This window comes from Vigna umbellata, chromosome 6, assembly GCF_029865625.1.
Source record: "Vigna umbellata cultivar VRB3 chromosome 6, Vumbellata_1.0, whole genome shotgun sequence".
Lineage (NCBI taxonomy): Eukaryota > Viridiplantae > Streptophyta > Magnoliopsida > Fabales > Fabaceae > Vigna > Vigna umbellata.
This window is the reverse complement of record NC_142170.1, coordinates 7,823,618-7,838,095: the sequence shown is the minus strand read 5'-3', so window position 1 is coordinate 7,838,095 and position 14,478 is coordinate 7,823,618. Positions and strand designations below refer to the sequence as shown.

General features: G+C 35.3%; 1 protein-coding gene across 2 annotated transcripts; it reads right to left on the bottom strand.

Moving 5' to 3' along the window:
* Positions 1-10,657: 10,657 nt before the first annotated feature.
* On the bottom strand, positions 10,658-14,026 carry GRF9 (general regulatory factor 9). 2 transcript variants are annotated; one of them, XM_047311870.2, is made up of 7 exons: positions 13,823-14,021; positions 13,049-13,355; positions 12,861-12,948; positions 11,779-11,888; positions 11,535-11,683; positions 11,072-11,127; positions 10,658-10,986 (listed from the first exon to the last, which is right to left on the bottom strand). In XM_047311870.2, exons 1-7 carry the CDS (start codon positions 13,893-13,895, stop codon positions 10,984-10,986), a joined length of 786 nt encoding a protein of 261 aa, XP_047167826.1. In that variant the 5' UTR covers positions 13,896-14,021; the 3' UTR covers positions 10,658-10,983. The 2 variants fall into 2 exon arrangements, with proteins under 2 accessions (XP_047167826.1, XP_087949244.1); XM_088093118.1 differs by lacking the exon at positions 10,658-10,986 and having other exon boundaries at positions 11,000-11,127; positions 13,823-14,026.
* Between the last annotated feature and the right edge of the window lie 452 nt (positions 14,027-14,478).

The following is a 14,478-nucleotide window of genomic DNA, read 5'->3' as shown; positions in this document are numbered from 1 at the left end:
TTGGGTTATTTGCAAAAGATACAAACTGAGAGACAACATTAGGAGTTAGTAGTAACTGCACATATTTCTCCCCCTTTTTGATCATAAGCAAAAAGAGTGATAAGGCTCCCCCTTAATATGAGCTCCCCTCAATTAAACAGTGTAAGTACTAAAACAGTAGATCATTTTATTCAGGAAAACATTAAAGAGTACAAGGGCACATAAAGCAAGACATGAATATGAGAAAACATTCTAGGAATTCAAAACAAACAAACATGAAAGCACACTAATCAGAAAATCCTAAATCTAAACTTCAGGACTTGGTGGTCTCTCTAGAGGTTGGAGATTAAAATGATTTTCAATGTTTCCAATGCGAGTATCAAGGTCATTGAACTGGTCGATCACAAATTCTTCATGATTTTGTTGCCACTCATATATTTGGTCAAAGTGAGATTGTTGAAAGAGACGCATATCCTCCAGTTGTTTAGACAGATTTGCAAAATGCTCCTCCATAGTCAGGGATGAATTTGAAGGCATGTGAGAAGGACCAGCATCAGCAGAGGTAGCAGCTGGGACGGGATCAACCATATGGGCGTCCATATCGTCATTGACATTTTCGTGGTAATCATCATCCTTGTGAATGATCACACGGCCACGAGCAACAAAACCCATTTGGCGAAATGTTGTCTCACCAATTTCAGTGCCAATTGCTTGAATGGAGGTAGTGAGTTCGCCGTCCACACTTACACCTTTGTATTCTAAAATTCGAGAGATGAGAAGTGCATATGGAAAATGATAAGAAGAATATTTCTTGGCCTTTACCATGGTGTCAGAGATGAGGGCTGGCCAATCAATGTGGATGTGATTTAAAAGCCCATATAGTAGTAGAAGATCTTGCTCCGAGCATTGAGCATGGTTAGTGGCACGAGGACATAGGATACATACAATTAAGTAATGAATCATCCTTTCTTCAACCTTGAATCCACCCACAAGCAATTTTCGACGATTGATTTGGTGTTCAGGATGACGCAAAAAAGATTGAAAGGCGAGGAGACGATTGAAGTCCGGAACTCCAAGATGGACTTTGACAGCATCATCCCATAGTGTGAGTTGTGCAACATTTGTCCATATGTTATCATCCAGAATTATAGGGACACCTTTTACTTTTGTTGTGATGATGCCGTCACGATAACACATATTGAAGTAGAAGACACGGATAAGATCAGGGTATATGCACCCCTTTTGCTCCACTAGATGAGTAAGTCCTTGAGCACGAAACAGATCTAGAAATTGAAAGCCATAATAACGATAAAAGTCGAGACGGATGAACTTTACCGCCATGATTCGGCGTTCTTGCCAGAAATGAACATAGTCACCATGTTGCTCCTCATCTGAAATCCAACCTTCGATGGAAGCAGGACGAACATTTCGGGAGCGAGAGGAAGAAGCACCAGCAGTCCTCCTTCGGGTTCTTCTTGAATCAGCCATGAGAGAAGTGGGCACAAAAGAAACTTTGGAAGGAAAGAAGAAAGAGGAGAGATTTGGTTCAGATTTGGGTGCAGCAGGTTTCTGGGTGCAAAGAAGTGAGTAATAATCGATTATAGGGGGCTATTTATAAGAAAAAATGGAGAAACTAGCCGTTTATGACCATTTCCAGCCGTTAGGATTCACTGTAACGGCTATATTTTTGAAACAGATCGCGTAATAATCGATTATTCTAAGTGATAATCGATTATCTGCTCATAAGTCACTTTCCAGAAATTGTGTAATAATCGATTATGTATGAAGATAATCGATTATCTTCGCATACAAGTCCAGTTTTGGTTTTGAATATGAATAATCGATTATTTGTGAATAGGGGTTTTGGCCAAAGCTAAAAATAATTGATTATTATCCTATGATAATCGATTAAAAGCGTTGATCGTACCAGAATTGAGAAAATTTTATAAAGTTTGAATTTAGGACATATCTAACACTCCTAACTCTCTTCTAAGCTCATAGAATCTATCTTTAGGTAGTGCTTTAGTGAAGATATCAGCCAATTGATGTAAAGTGTCAATGTATTCAATTTGGCAATCTCCCTTTTGAATGTGGTCTCTCAAGAAATGATGTCTAATTTCAATGTGCTTAGTTCTTGAGTGCATTATGGGGTTCTTAGTGAGGTTGATAGCACTAGTATTATCACATTTCAGAGGAATGTGATCAAAGGAAGATATCAAAATCCTCCAGTTGTTGTTTCATCCATAAAATTTGGGCACAACAATTTCCAGCAGCAATGTATTCAGCTTCAGTGGTAGACAAGGCTACACAAGCTTGTTTCTTTGAATGCCAAGACACTAAAGAACAGCCCAGAAAATGACATGTTCCACTAGTACTTTTCCTATCAATTTTACAGCCACCATAATCTACATCAGAATAACCTATCAAACTAGGTAAAGCATCAGAAGGATACCAAAGTCCAAAAGATGGGGTGCCTTTAAGGTATTTCAAAATTCGTTTGACAGCAATTAGATGAGATTCTTTAGGATTAGCTTGGTACCTAGCACACACACACACACTTTGCATAATGTCTGGTCTACTAGCAGTTAGATAAAGTAAGGATCCTATCATTCCTCTAAACATGGTTTCATTTACTCCTTCACCAGATTCATCCTTATCTAAATAGCAGGACGTTGCCATAGGTGTGTTGGCCTCTTTACAAGTATCCATACCAAACTTCTTAAGCACTTCTCTACAATATTTAGTTTGGGAGACAAAAGTTCCCCCATCTATTTGCTTTATTTGCAGTCCTAAGAAGAAGTTAAGCTCACCCATCATAGACATTTCAAATTCACCTTGCATGATTTGTGCAAATCCCTCACACAATTAATCATTTGTAGACCCAAAAATGATATCATCTACGTATACTTGAACAATCAAGATATGTTTTTATACTTTTTTAATAAACAAGGTTGAATCAACCTTTCCTCTAGAGAAGTCATTTTCAATCAAGAAAGTACTAAGTCTTTCATACCAAGATCTAGGTGCCTGTTTTAGACCATACAAGGCCTTTTTCAACTTATAAACATGATTAGGATATTTAAAATCCTCAAAACCAGGAGGTTGACTAACGTATACCTCTTCTTTAATGAAACCATTTAAAAATGCACTTTTCACATCCATTTGATACAATTTAAACTTCATCAAGGATGCATACGCAAGTAACAATCTAATTGCTTCTAACCTGGCTACTGGGGCGTAAGTTTCATCATAGTCGATACCTTCCTCTTGGCAGTAGCCTTTTGCAACTAACCTGGCTTTGTTCTTGGTGATGTTGCAATCTTCATCAAGCTTGTTTCTAAACACCCACTTTGTTCCAATGATTTGATAATCATCTTGTCTAGGAATGAGTTCCCAAACATCATTCCTTTCAAATTGATTGAGTTCTTCTTGCATAACAACACACCATTTATCATCTTGAAGAGCTTCCTTTATGTTCTTAGGTTCTACCTGAGACACAAAAGCTACTGTTAAGCAGAAATTATTAAGATTGTGTCTAGTAGTTACCCCTTTTAACATATCTCCGATGATGTTGTCCAAAGAAAGTCCTCTTGGTTGTTGATAGCTTTTAGGATCAACTACTTGATGTTCATTTTGAGTTTCTGGAGGATAGTTTTCATTTAGATACATCTCTTCAAGAGCTTCCCTCAAATAATCCTCATCACCTGCAATTGGTTTATTTGACTCAAGAGGGTTCACCTCAAGGTCCACAATTTCATCAAAGACAACATGCATTGATTCTTCAATTTTCAAGGTTCTTCTATTAAACACCCTATATGCTTTGCTAGTTAAAGAGTATCCTAAGAAGATTGCCTCATCAGATTTAGCATCAAATTTGCCTAGATTATCTTTACCATTATTCAAAACAAAACATTTGCATCCAAAGATTTTCAAATGAGATACATTTGGTTTTCTACCGTTAAACAGTTCATAGGGAGTTAGCTTAAGAATAGGCCTAATTATCATTCTGTTCAACACGTAACAAGCAGTACTAACTGCATCAGCCCAAAAGTATTTTGGCACATTAGATTCATTTAAAAGAGTCCTAGCTAGTTCTTCTAATGACCTATTTTTCCTTTCAACAACACCATTTTGTTGGGGAGTTCTTGGAGCAGAAAAATTATGAGCAATTCCATGTTTTTCACAAAACTTTTCAAAAGATTCGTTTTCAAACTCACCACCGTGATCACTTCTCAAGGTTTTGATTTTCAAATCTTTTCATTTTGAACACGTTTTGCAAATGATTTGAATGCTTTAAAAGCTTCACTTTTCAAGGTTAAGAAAAATGTCCAAGTAAATCTAGTGTAGTCATCAACAATCACAAGAGCATAGTAGTTTCCACCAAAACTTTTAATTCTAGATGGACCAAACAAGTCCATATGCAAAAGTTCTAAAGGTTTTGATGTTGAAATCATGTTTTTAGACGAAAAAGAGGATTTGGTTTGCTTTCCCTTTTGACATGCAGAACATATTTTGTCTTTCTCAAATTTTAATTTAGGCAAACCAATCACAAGATCTTTTGAACTCAATTTATTTAAATGTTGCATATGAATATGCGCAGCTCTTTTATGCCATAACCAAGGATTTTCCTCTTTGGCAATTAAACATGTTATACTATGACTAGATGCATTTTCAATATCAATCAAGTAAATGTTATTATGCCTAACACCTTGCAAAGCAATTTCAGTAGAATTTTTAAAATATACGGTACATCTATCACTTTCAAAGGTTACCTTGAGACCCTTGTCACATAATTGACTTATGCTTAGGAGATTGTGTTTGAGACCTTCAACGCATAATACGTCCTTTATAGTCAATGTGTTTCCTCCTCCAATGTCTCCAGTGCCAATGATTCTACCTTTGTTATTATCTCCATAGGTCACAAATCCTTGCTTCTTCTTCTCAAAAGAAATAAACCTTTTCTTGTCACCGGTCATGTGTCTTGAACAACCACTGTCAAGATACCACAGTGACTTCTTTGACTTAGTAAGTTCCTACAAAACAAATTTTAGCAAGACTTTAGGTCCCCAATCTTATTATGGGTCCTTTGGGTTAGTTTATGCAAATATACATCATTTTACAATTTTAACCCATGCATATTTACCATTTGGAACACCAAAATGTTTGATGTTGCATTTGTTTGAGGTGTGACCAAGTTTCATGCAGTAAAAACAACAAGCCTCATACACTTTATTTTTCACAAGAGTTTTTCTACCCAAACTCTACGAGTTCTTATCACTTTATATTTTTTGTGTAGATGCGTGTTTCCACTTCTAGCATTGCTTCTCTCAAAGTTTGTTTTGGCATGTGACTTAGACTTATTTGCCTTTGCAAGTAAATTCTCAAGAATGTCAATATCAAACATATGACTTTTACACGATAGACATTCAGCAGGTTGTATAACAGTATCAAATTCAGATAATTTAGTTTCCAAATTACTAACTTTGTTTCTCAAAACAACTTCATCATCTAGTGCTTTTTCATACCTCAAATTCAATTCATTATGCTCTTTCTTTAGCTTTTTATGAGCAACATCAAGTTTTTCATATTCATTTAACAAATCAAGAAATGCCTTTTGTAAGTCAAACTCATCACTTGACTCTAAGCTAGAATCACTTACTTGGCTTCCTGCATCTTCTAAGTCTGCCATTAAGCACAAGTTTGCTTCTTCATTTGAATCGCTTGAACTTGAAGAACTAGAAGCATTGTCTTCCCAAGCTATGTAAGCTTTCTTCTTCTTTGGAAACTTTCTTTCTTTCTTTTCTTCACTTTTCCTATTCTTAGGACAGTCAGTCTTCACATGACCCCTTTCTCCACATCCATAACATTTAATGCTTGATGGAGATCCTCGATTTTCTTTCCTTTCTCCATGGTATTTGTCTTTTCCCTTTGCTTTCATAAATTTAGCAAACTTCTTAATCATAAGACTCATGTTTTCCTCATCGTTATCGGAATCATCCTCCTCAATTCTCTTAGAACTTTTTCCTTTTGAGATTTCAGACTTGAGGGCAAGCGTCTTTCTTTTGCCTTGATCCTCTTCTGTAGTTAATCTTCTTAGCTCAAGCTCATGCTCACGAAGCTTTCCAAAGAGAATCGCCGTTGACATTTGAGTGAGGTTTTGAGACTCCGAAATGGCAGTCACCTTTGGTTGCCAAGACCTGTCTAATGATTTCAAAATTTTCACATTCAACTCGTCAGTGTCAAAAGTCTTACCCAAACCTGTCAGGTGGTTCACAATGTGAGTGAAACGCTTCTGGACATCAGATATTGTTTCTCCAGGCTGCATTATGAACATCTCATACTCCTGAATGAGTGTGTTCTTCCTTGCACGTTTCACGTCGTCTGTACCCTCATGTGTGACTCTGAGGACCTCCCACATCTCCTGTGCTGTCTTACACACTGAAATTCTATAAAAATTCATCAAGTACTACAGCAGATGAAATAATATTACGAGCCTTAATATCAAATTGGGCTCTTCTATTTTCCTCAGGAGTCCAATTAAAGTATGGTTTTTCTACTTCTACACCATCAACAGTTCTTTTAGGAATATAGGGACCATTTAGCACAGCTTCCCAGATGCCTCTGTCAACAGACCCCATAAAAATTTCCATTCTGACTTTCCAGAATGCATAGTTATCACCAGTAAAAAGAGGTGGTCTGTTGATGGATGCACCCTCAGCATATACTTGATTTTGATGACCGGCCATTTTCGCAAAAGTTTGAAAGAATATCAAAGCAAGCTCTGATACCAATTGTAGGAAAAAATCGGTACCGTTATAGAGTTGCGCAGCGGAATAAAATATTTGGAAAGCGTGTTATGGTCACAAATCAAGTTTTGATAGTCCGTTTTAGAAAAACAATTTTCTTAGAGAAAATTTATCAAACAGTTGATGTGCATAAAACAGTAACGAGTGTAAGGAATAGAAAAGTTGACACATTGGATTTTTATCCTGGTTCGATTCAAAAGAATCTACGTCCAGTTGTTAATCACTATAAAGAGTGATTAACGATTTCACTAAAATCAGTTTCAGCAAAATACAATTAAGAGTGAATAAACAAACCGAAATATAAAACCTTCCTTCGACCAACGAAATGGAAGCCAACAATCTACACTTTCCTTCAACTCTGGAACAGTGCAGAACAATTCTTCCTTCGACCAACGAACCGGAAGAACAATAGCGTTGCCAACTCGAAGAGAATCGCTCCGACCTTTGACCCACAAAGCGAGAGCTTCTCCTTTTCACGAGACTAGGCAGTGCAATGAACTAGCTTTTGGAACTTCCTCATATCACACTGTATTCTCAAAAGCTCAGTAGTTTTTCTAAGAGTTCTAGAACTCATCTATATAGCCCACTGTTCTAAAGTTTGCAAAGATGAATTACAACTGCCGCAGATAATCGATTATTGTTAGTGATAATCGATTATTCGAGTCCGTTACAGGGTTTTCAAAAAGTGATAATCGATTATCCTGAGGAATAATCGATTATTCCAGAGACTTTTGGCAGTTCTCATCAGAACTGTGATAATCGATTATTTGGAGTAATAATCGATTATTCCAAAGCAACGAGGTTTTTCAGAAGGGCTCAGGATAATCGATTATAGCTTCTAATAATCGATTAAATGCGTAGCAGTTCTAAAAATACGAATTTTTCTAAGTATTACATGTTTAAGGCTTTTCCTAATACATTTATAATCTACAAATTGCTTTTAAAACAACTATAACAATGTATCATCTTTCAGCATCATCAAAATTATTTATCTTCAAATTTACCAATGCTCTTCATTGGTAACAAGATGTTGATGCGGCGGCGCTGTGTTGGCGTTAGGTGGTTGAGGCGTTGTGGTGGTCGGTTCTGTGTCGGGAACTAACATTTGGGTTGCACGATGGCGAGGTTGGTAGTGGTCTGAGGTTACTCATGGTGCTAGCTGGTCAATCCATGGAGTTCAAAATTTCAAATAATTAAATTCCACGTAATTTTGTCACGTCATTAAAAATCATGCAGTTAACAAGTTTAGACACAAATTTTAATGTTGTCTACTGAATTTAATGGCAAGATCAAAATTGACTCAATTCTACCGAAAAAGTGACCTAGTTGGGATCAAACAAAATAAATTGACCTATTTGATACGATCATACATAAATAGAAACTTTCAAAATGATTAAACCAATCATTAATTATTGATCGCAATAAAGAATCTAATAAAATTATTGTCATTTACTACAATAAATTTTGTTTTAAATTGGAGAATGATAGATTTCATCTATGTGATAACGAGTTTATGAGAAATATAAATGTTGTTTCTTGAGAATATTTTTTCAAAAGAAAGTAAACGTAAAAAAATAAATATTACTATTTTTACATTTTCGATAAACTAAAAACGATACTATATATCAAACACTCTATACAGGTGTATTAATTAAACACCCAATAATCTAACTACTAATTATTTCAATAAATTTAGTTAAAATGTCCTACTTATAAAAGAGTTGTATAATCAAGTACAAATTTTCGATTAGTTAGTTATATAAAACTTTAACAATGTGCATAAAAAATATAATTATTTTCCATTGAAAATTTATTCCTACACTTTATGGGTACGCTTTAAGTTATGGAAGAAAGATAAAAAAACGAATGGAAAGTGAAAGTTGATTCTGTATGTTTTTCAGAAGAAGAAAAAATGAAATTATACACACATAAAGGGACATTTTGATATTTTAATATAAGATTACATTCACTCTCATTCTTCTTTTTAAGGAATGTAAAATATGCTATTCCCATTTACTTTTTCATTCCACCAAAGATAGAAATTGTGATACTCTTCCATTTTTCCAACAATTTTCTAATTGGCTAAACAAAATGGAAGGTAGATTGTAAATTTATTGAAAGTACATTGCATTGAAAAATGCATATTCACTTCTTTTTTATTAGGATACCTTCTTACTTATGAAAAATATTATATAGTGTATCTTGTAAAGAAAATAGTTCAGACTTTTAAAAAAATGAAATAGTGTATAATCTCAAAAAATTTCAAAATATACTAGTGTAGTTAAACTCTTTTGTTATCGCTAATGAGAGAACGAAATAATGATATTTGGGTTTGGAAATTTGATTAGATATGCACCTTTAACATTGAATTTTTATGCAAAAAATGTTTTATTTTCCTTATTTTATGTCTAACAAATTCTGACTTAATTATCCTAATTTAATTTCAGTGAAGTTAGTGATAAAACGCAAAATTTTCATAAAATCTTAACTGGAAATTTCATGTTTGACCTTTTTCTTTTTACTTTATTTAATTCCTTCTAATTTCTAGTAAATAACTTAATAAATAAGATTGTAGAGAATTTGAGGAATAGGTGAAGCCCAAAGGATAAAGTTAGCACAAAGTAGGAAAAAAAATTGTTTTAAATAAGTTTTTTGTCTTTATTTTTTGTAGAAAAATCTCAAATAGTTTTCTTTATTTTTTTTGTGTTAATTTGATTTGTATTTTAGAAAAATTGATCTAATTAGACCCTTTTTGTAAAATTTGATAAAACAGCTTTTGGACATGATGAAGTGGAAATGTGTAACGATTACGTATACTTTGTTTTTCAAATTCAGTGCAGTAAACGTCTCTATGATTGACTCTTTTTGATAGGGAATGAGACCTGAAGAGATGCAACAGATTTAGCAAGATGGTTGGGGAAACCAAACATATGATGAAATCCGTTGTATATGATAGCAGAAAGTAGTGAAGCAGGAAGTTGAGGTAGAAGGAGCGCAACTGCTAGATCTGGGTTGATGCTGTTGTCGATCTTGGTCGCCACTGTCGTCAGCGAGGGCTCCGGTGGCCATTGTCGTTACCAGAGATGACTCGAGTGGCCAAAGATGGAGGGGGAAGGAGATACCATAGCATTTTTTAATAACACCAGAGTGATGGATGGCGCCGACAAGGCTCCGATAGCAATCTTCAGTCGTCGACAACGACTGGTGCCTTCAATGATGAGCAACACCTAACTCTACTACTTCATGGGTGACTTGTGTAAAGAGGAAAGAAGATGAAGTTGAAACCCTCTCGGTTCAAATATTCTCCCTTTTCTCTGTAAAAAAAACTTATTTCAACTTCACAGCACCACGTAATTAAAAAGTGTTACATAAAAAGCATCAATTTTTTTAAAACAAAAATCAAATTAAAACACAAATCAAATAACCTATTTAATTTTTTTTACAAGAATAGGAAAGAAAACATAATTAACCTTTTTTCCTAAAATAGCATTTCATTTTCAAATCACTTTTTTCGTTTCTTTTAGCTGAATCTCTTTATTTCTAATAACCTTTCGAAATATGTATTTCACCCGACTTATTTTTAGAGAAGCTAAAATAATGAATCCAAAGGCAGAGTATGTCCCGATAATAACCTATTCTGATCACAAAAACAGAATATATATGTATATGGTTCATATTGTAGTACAGAAGACTGGAGTAAAGGCTATTTTCCTGACTTCACAAACAAATGCTTATTTTGCTGATGGAAAAGTGCTCAGACGTCACTTCTTCTCTCGGACGTTTATTTATATGTTCCACATTTTGCGGCAATACAATAGGAATGCAATGAAAGTGAAAAAAATTAAACAACCATGGAAGACTCATCTCCAAAATCGCAGTAAGGGTAGTAGCATTTCATTGGAAAAGAAAATAATACACCATAATCAATTCTCATCAATCAAATCCCCCAGAGAAGGGAGGAAAAGGCTTAGGAATGAAATAGGCCATTTCCAGACACCACACAAACAAAAACATAGCATAAATAGCACAAATGGAGTTTCTTTTTCCCCTATCGGGAAGTATGGCCAATCAACAAGAAACAAAGAGGAAACAATGAAACCCTATCTCTAACTAATACACAGATAAGTAATCGGCCCTCATGTTTCATTCCCAAATGCATGCATCAAATCCTACGGGAAGTTCCCATCAACCATCGAATTCACTGCACAAAAAAAAATTGATGAGGAGAACTAAAGCAATCAAACAAAAATAAAATTACACATACCAAACAAGAAAGAATTACTCACCTCTGCATCCTCACCTCCACCAAGTTTGGCAGTGCCATTCACTTTTTGCGCATCTTCTGCAATAGCGTGAGACAATTGCAGTGAACATTTGTAGAAAAGAAGCAGACAGCAAAGAGGATATTGTCATAATTTAAATCCAACATATATAACAATAGCCTTTTTCAAAAAATTATTTTGCAATGCACTTAAGTAGTTTTGCATCCTTTAGTTAGAAATAGTTTATCATGTCAACGGCTAGGCATCCCAATCATTATTTCAATTGTGCAAAAGCATATTTAAAGATCCTGGACCCCACAACCTTACAAATCAAAATAATGATTAAGTGTTTAGGGTAAACCATGCGTAGCTAAGAATTAATCTTTCCAACCGAGTAATCAAGCAATCATTATCCTCGTTGTACAATAGGTAGCCTGTCATATATGCTGGAACCAAAGGTTACTACAAGTCTTCTAGTAATAATTACCTCCATCCTCAGGGATGTCAGAAGTCCACAAAGTTAGATTGTCTCTGAGAAGTTGCATGATTAAGGTGCTATCTTTGTATGACTCCTCGTTTAGGGTGTCCAGCTCAGAAATAGCTTCATCAAAAGCTTGCTTTGCAAGATGACAAGCTCTGGAAACAGTGACATACAATTACCCTCATTAAACACATAACACCAATCAACAATCATAATTCAACTTAGAAATCAAAGGCAAAAAGACACAAACCTTTCTGGGGAATTCAAGATTTCATAATAGAAGACTGAGAAATTTAAAGCTAGACCCAATCGGATGGGGTGTGTGGGTGGTAAATCAGACTCGGCTGCAGTAGTAGCAGACTGCAATAAACAAAACAGTTGTGTTACAAAGGGATGTAAGGGAAGTATTCTGAGGAGGAAAATCCTTTCGGGTACAATATCAAATAAATGTCAAAAGAAAATAATCATAAATCATATATCAAAAATTGTAAGAATGAGAACTAAATAAAAATACTGATTCAGTGCAAGAAACAGTGCAATTACAACACTACAAACTTATTCACTTAAAAAGAAACAATAAAGTTACTATCAATAGACGTTACACAAAAAAATAATAGTGTACAAACAATCTAGACAATATAAAATGGCAATGGTAGCAACTTAACAAAAAAGGAAAATGATAGGTGAGGAAGAGGGTAAAGCAATATAGCAGGAATCAATTACCAAGGGTTTAATCGAAAACTTAAACGAGCATTGACAAAAATGACCCAAAATGGCTAAAACCTTAAGAACAAGATTGTTGCAAATAACAGTTATTTTCACTCAGCATTGTTCAAATCAGAAGAGATCCCACTTTTCCCCAAAACAACAACAGAAGACGCCTAAAGAAACCAAGCAACATGATATAGAAGTTTTACAACAGGTTTGAGAAATAAATAAACTCAATACAAAACCAAAACAAACCATGAGACTATTTTGTCAACCAAAACAAAAAATGAAGAGTGAAAGAATCTTACTTAGATTAATTGCTAACAGAATATTTTCAACAATCCCCAAAACAAAAAATGAAGAGTAAAAGAATCTTCCTTAGATCAATTGTTAACAGGATATTTTCAACAATCCCAGTAAACAACCATCCATTGAACAGAAAATCATCATATAAACTGTGAAACAATACAATATGAGTTGCACCTTATATGTTTCATAGACTGATCAGCAGCTTCCTTAGATCCATTGCTAATAGCATATTTTCAACAATCCCAGCAAACAACCATTCATAGGATAAAAACCATCATATAAACTGCAAAAACATTAAAGCAACATAAATTGCACCTCATATGCTTTCATAGACTGATCAGCAGCTTCCTTCTTCTCATTGCCGGTCTTAAATTCAGCAAGATAACGATAGTAATCTCCTTTCCTGCAAGAAGAATATGTTAACATCCCCCAATCCACAAGCAAAAAGTGCCACATCACACCAAAACAAACCCTGTAGCAGAGAATGAGTCGGAAATGCTCACATCTTATAGTAAAACACAGTGGATTCACCAGCTGCAGCCGAAGGAATAAGATGTTCATCAATCACCCTCATAACATCATTACAGATGTTCGAAAGCTCCAATTCAACCTTCTGTCTGTACTCCTTAATTCGCTTCGCATTCAATTCATTCCCTTTTGTCTCTTCCTTCTGCTCTATGGAAGACAGGATCCTCCATGACGCCCTCCGAGCACCAATCACATTCTTGTATCCAACAGAAAGCAAATTTCGCTCCTCAACAGTCAGTTCAACGTCTAGATTCGCAACCTTCTTCATCGAATCCACCATCTCTGCCTCAAACAGATACCAAACCAGAACATCACAGATCAAAACGCACATCATATGAAGAACAAAATTAACACACTCAAGTACGATGCTATAACTTCGACATGCAGTACCAAAAAAATTGAAAAAACGCACTTTCCATTTTAAAAAAACAGAAAAAAGGAAATTAAAATAAAAGTGAAAAGAATAGAAATGGAAAGCAAAATTCCAATCAAATGAACTGCTAATCGTAACAGATTCTTCACCCTCCACTTCCCCTCGCAACCAAACTCACAGTGAACAGGGATTAGTAAACCAAATTGACTACCAAAAATGAATTTTCTGACTAAAAACGATATAAACTGAAACAAGAGAGCACAAATTTACTCAAATAAGTAGAAATAAGCAAGCACATAAAAAATTATTATAAAATCGTGCGCATCGACGCGCATGCGCGAGTCAGAGTCCGAGAAACAAAGGAAGAACTTCAAACCTTCGTATCGTTCGGCCTGTTCCGCGAGCTTGGCGATGTAGACGAAGTTGTCACGATCCTTGGAGGAAGCCATGGCCGATCTCTTGGAAATTAGGGTTTGTGAAGACTCTCGCTGCTTCTCACTCTATTTCTCACTCTGACCCTCTCTCTGCGATTCTTCCTGGCAGAGGTTCTGTAGAAAAGAACACCGTCCTGAAATGTCAAATGTGTCCCTTCCTTTTCTTTATTTTTCCCTTTTGGTCCTCACGGTGACTCTGGAGCACGATAAGGTGTGTGAGTGCGGAAACTAAACTGGATTTCCAGCCACTGAATGGACTCCACGTGTCCCTCTAAACCTTCGATAACATCTTCCGACCAATCATAACACGCCGCGTTGTACCTAACTGCCAATGATGCCGTTCTTTTTGGTTTTTCATTTTACCGATATTTTTTATTTATTTGATTTGATTTGTAAGTTTGTCCTTCAGTGAGAGTGAGAGAAGGGATGTCGACATGAAAATGGTAGTTTGTCTTCCTTGGTTGTGACTACTGTTGTCTCGATTGTCTAATGTCTTTCTTTTTCCATTAGTTTATTTAATATAATTAATTAATATAAATTCACATATCCTTATTCATACATTGTAAAAATATACGCCTACATTTTTATTTCTAATTAT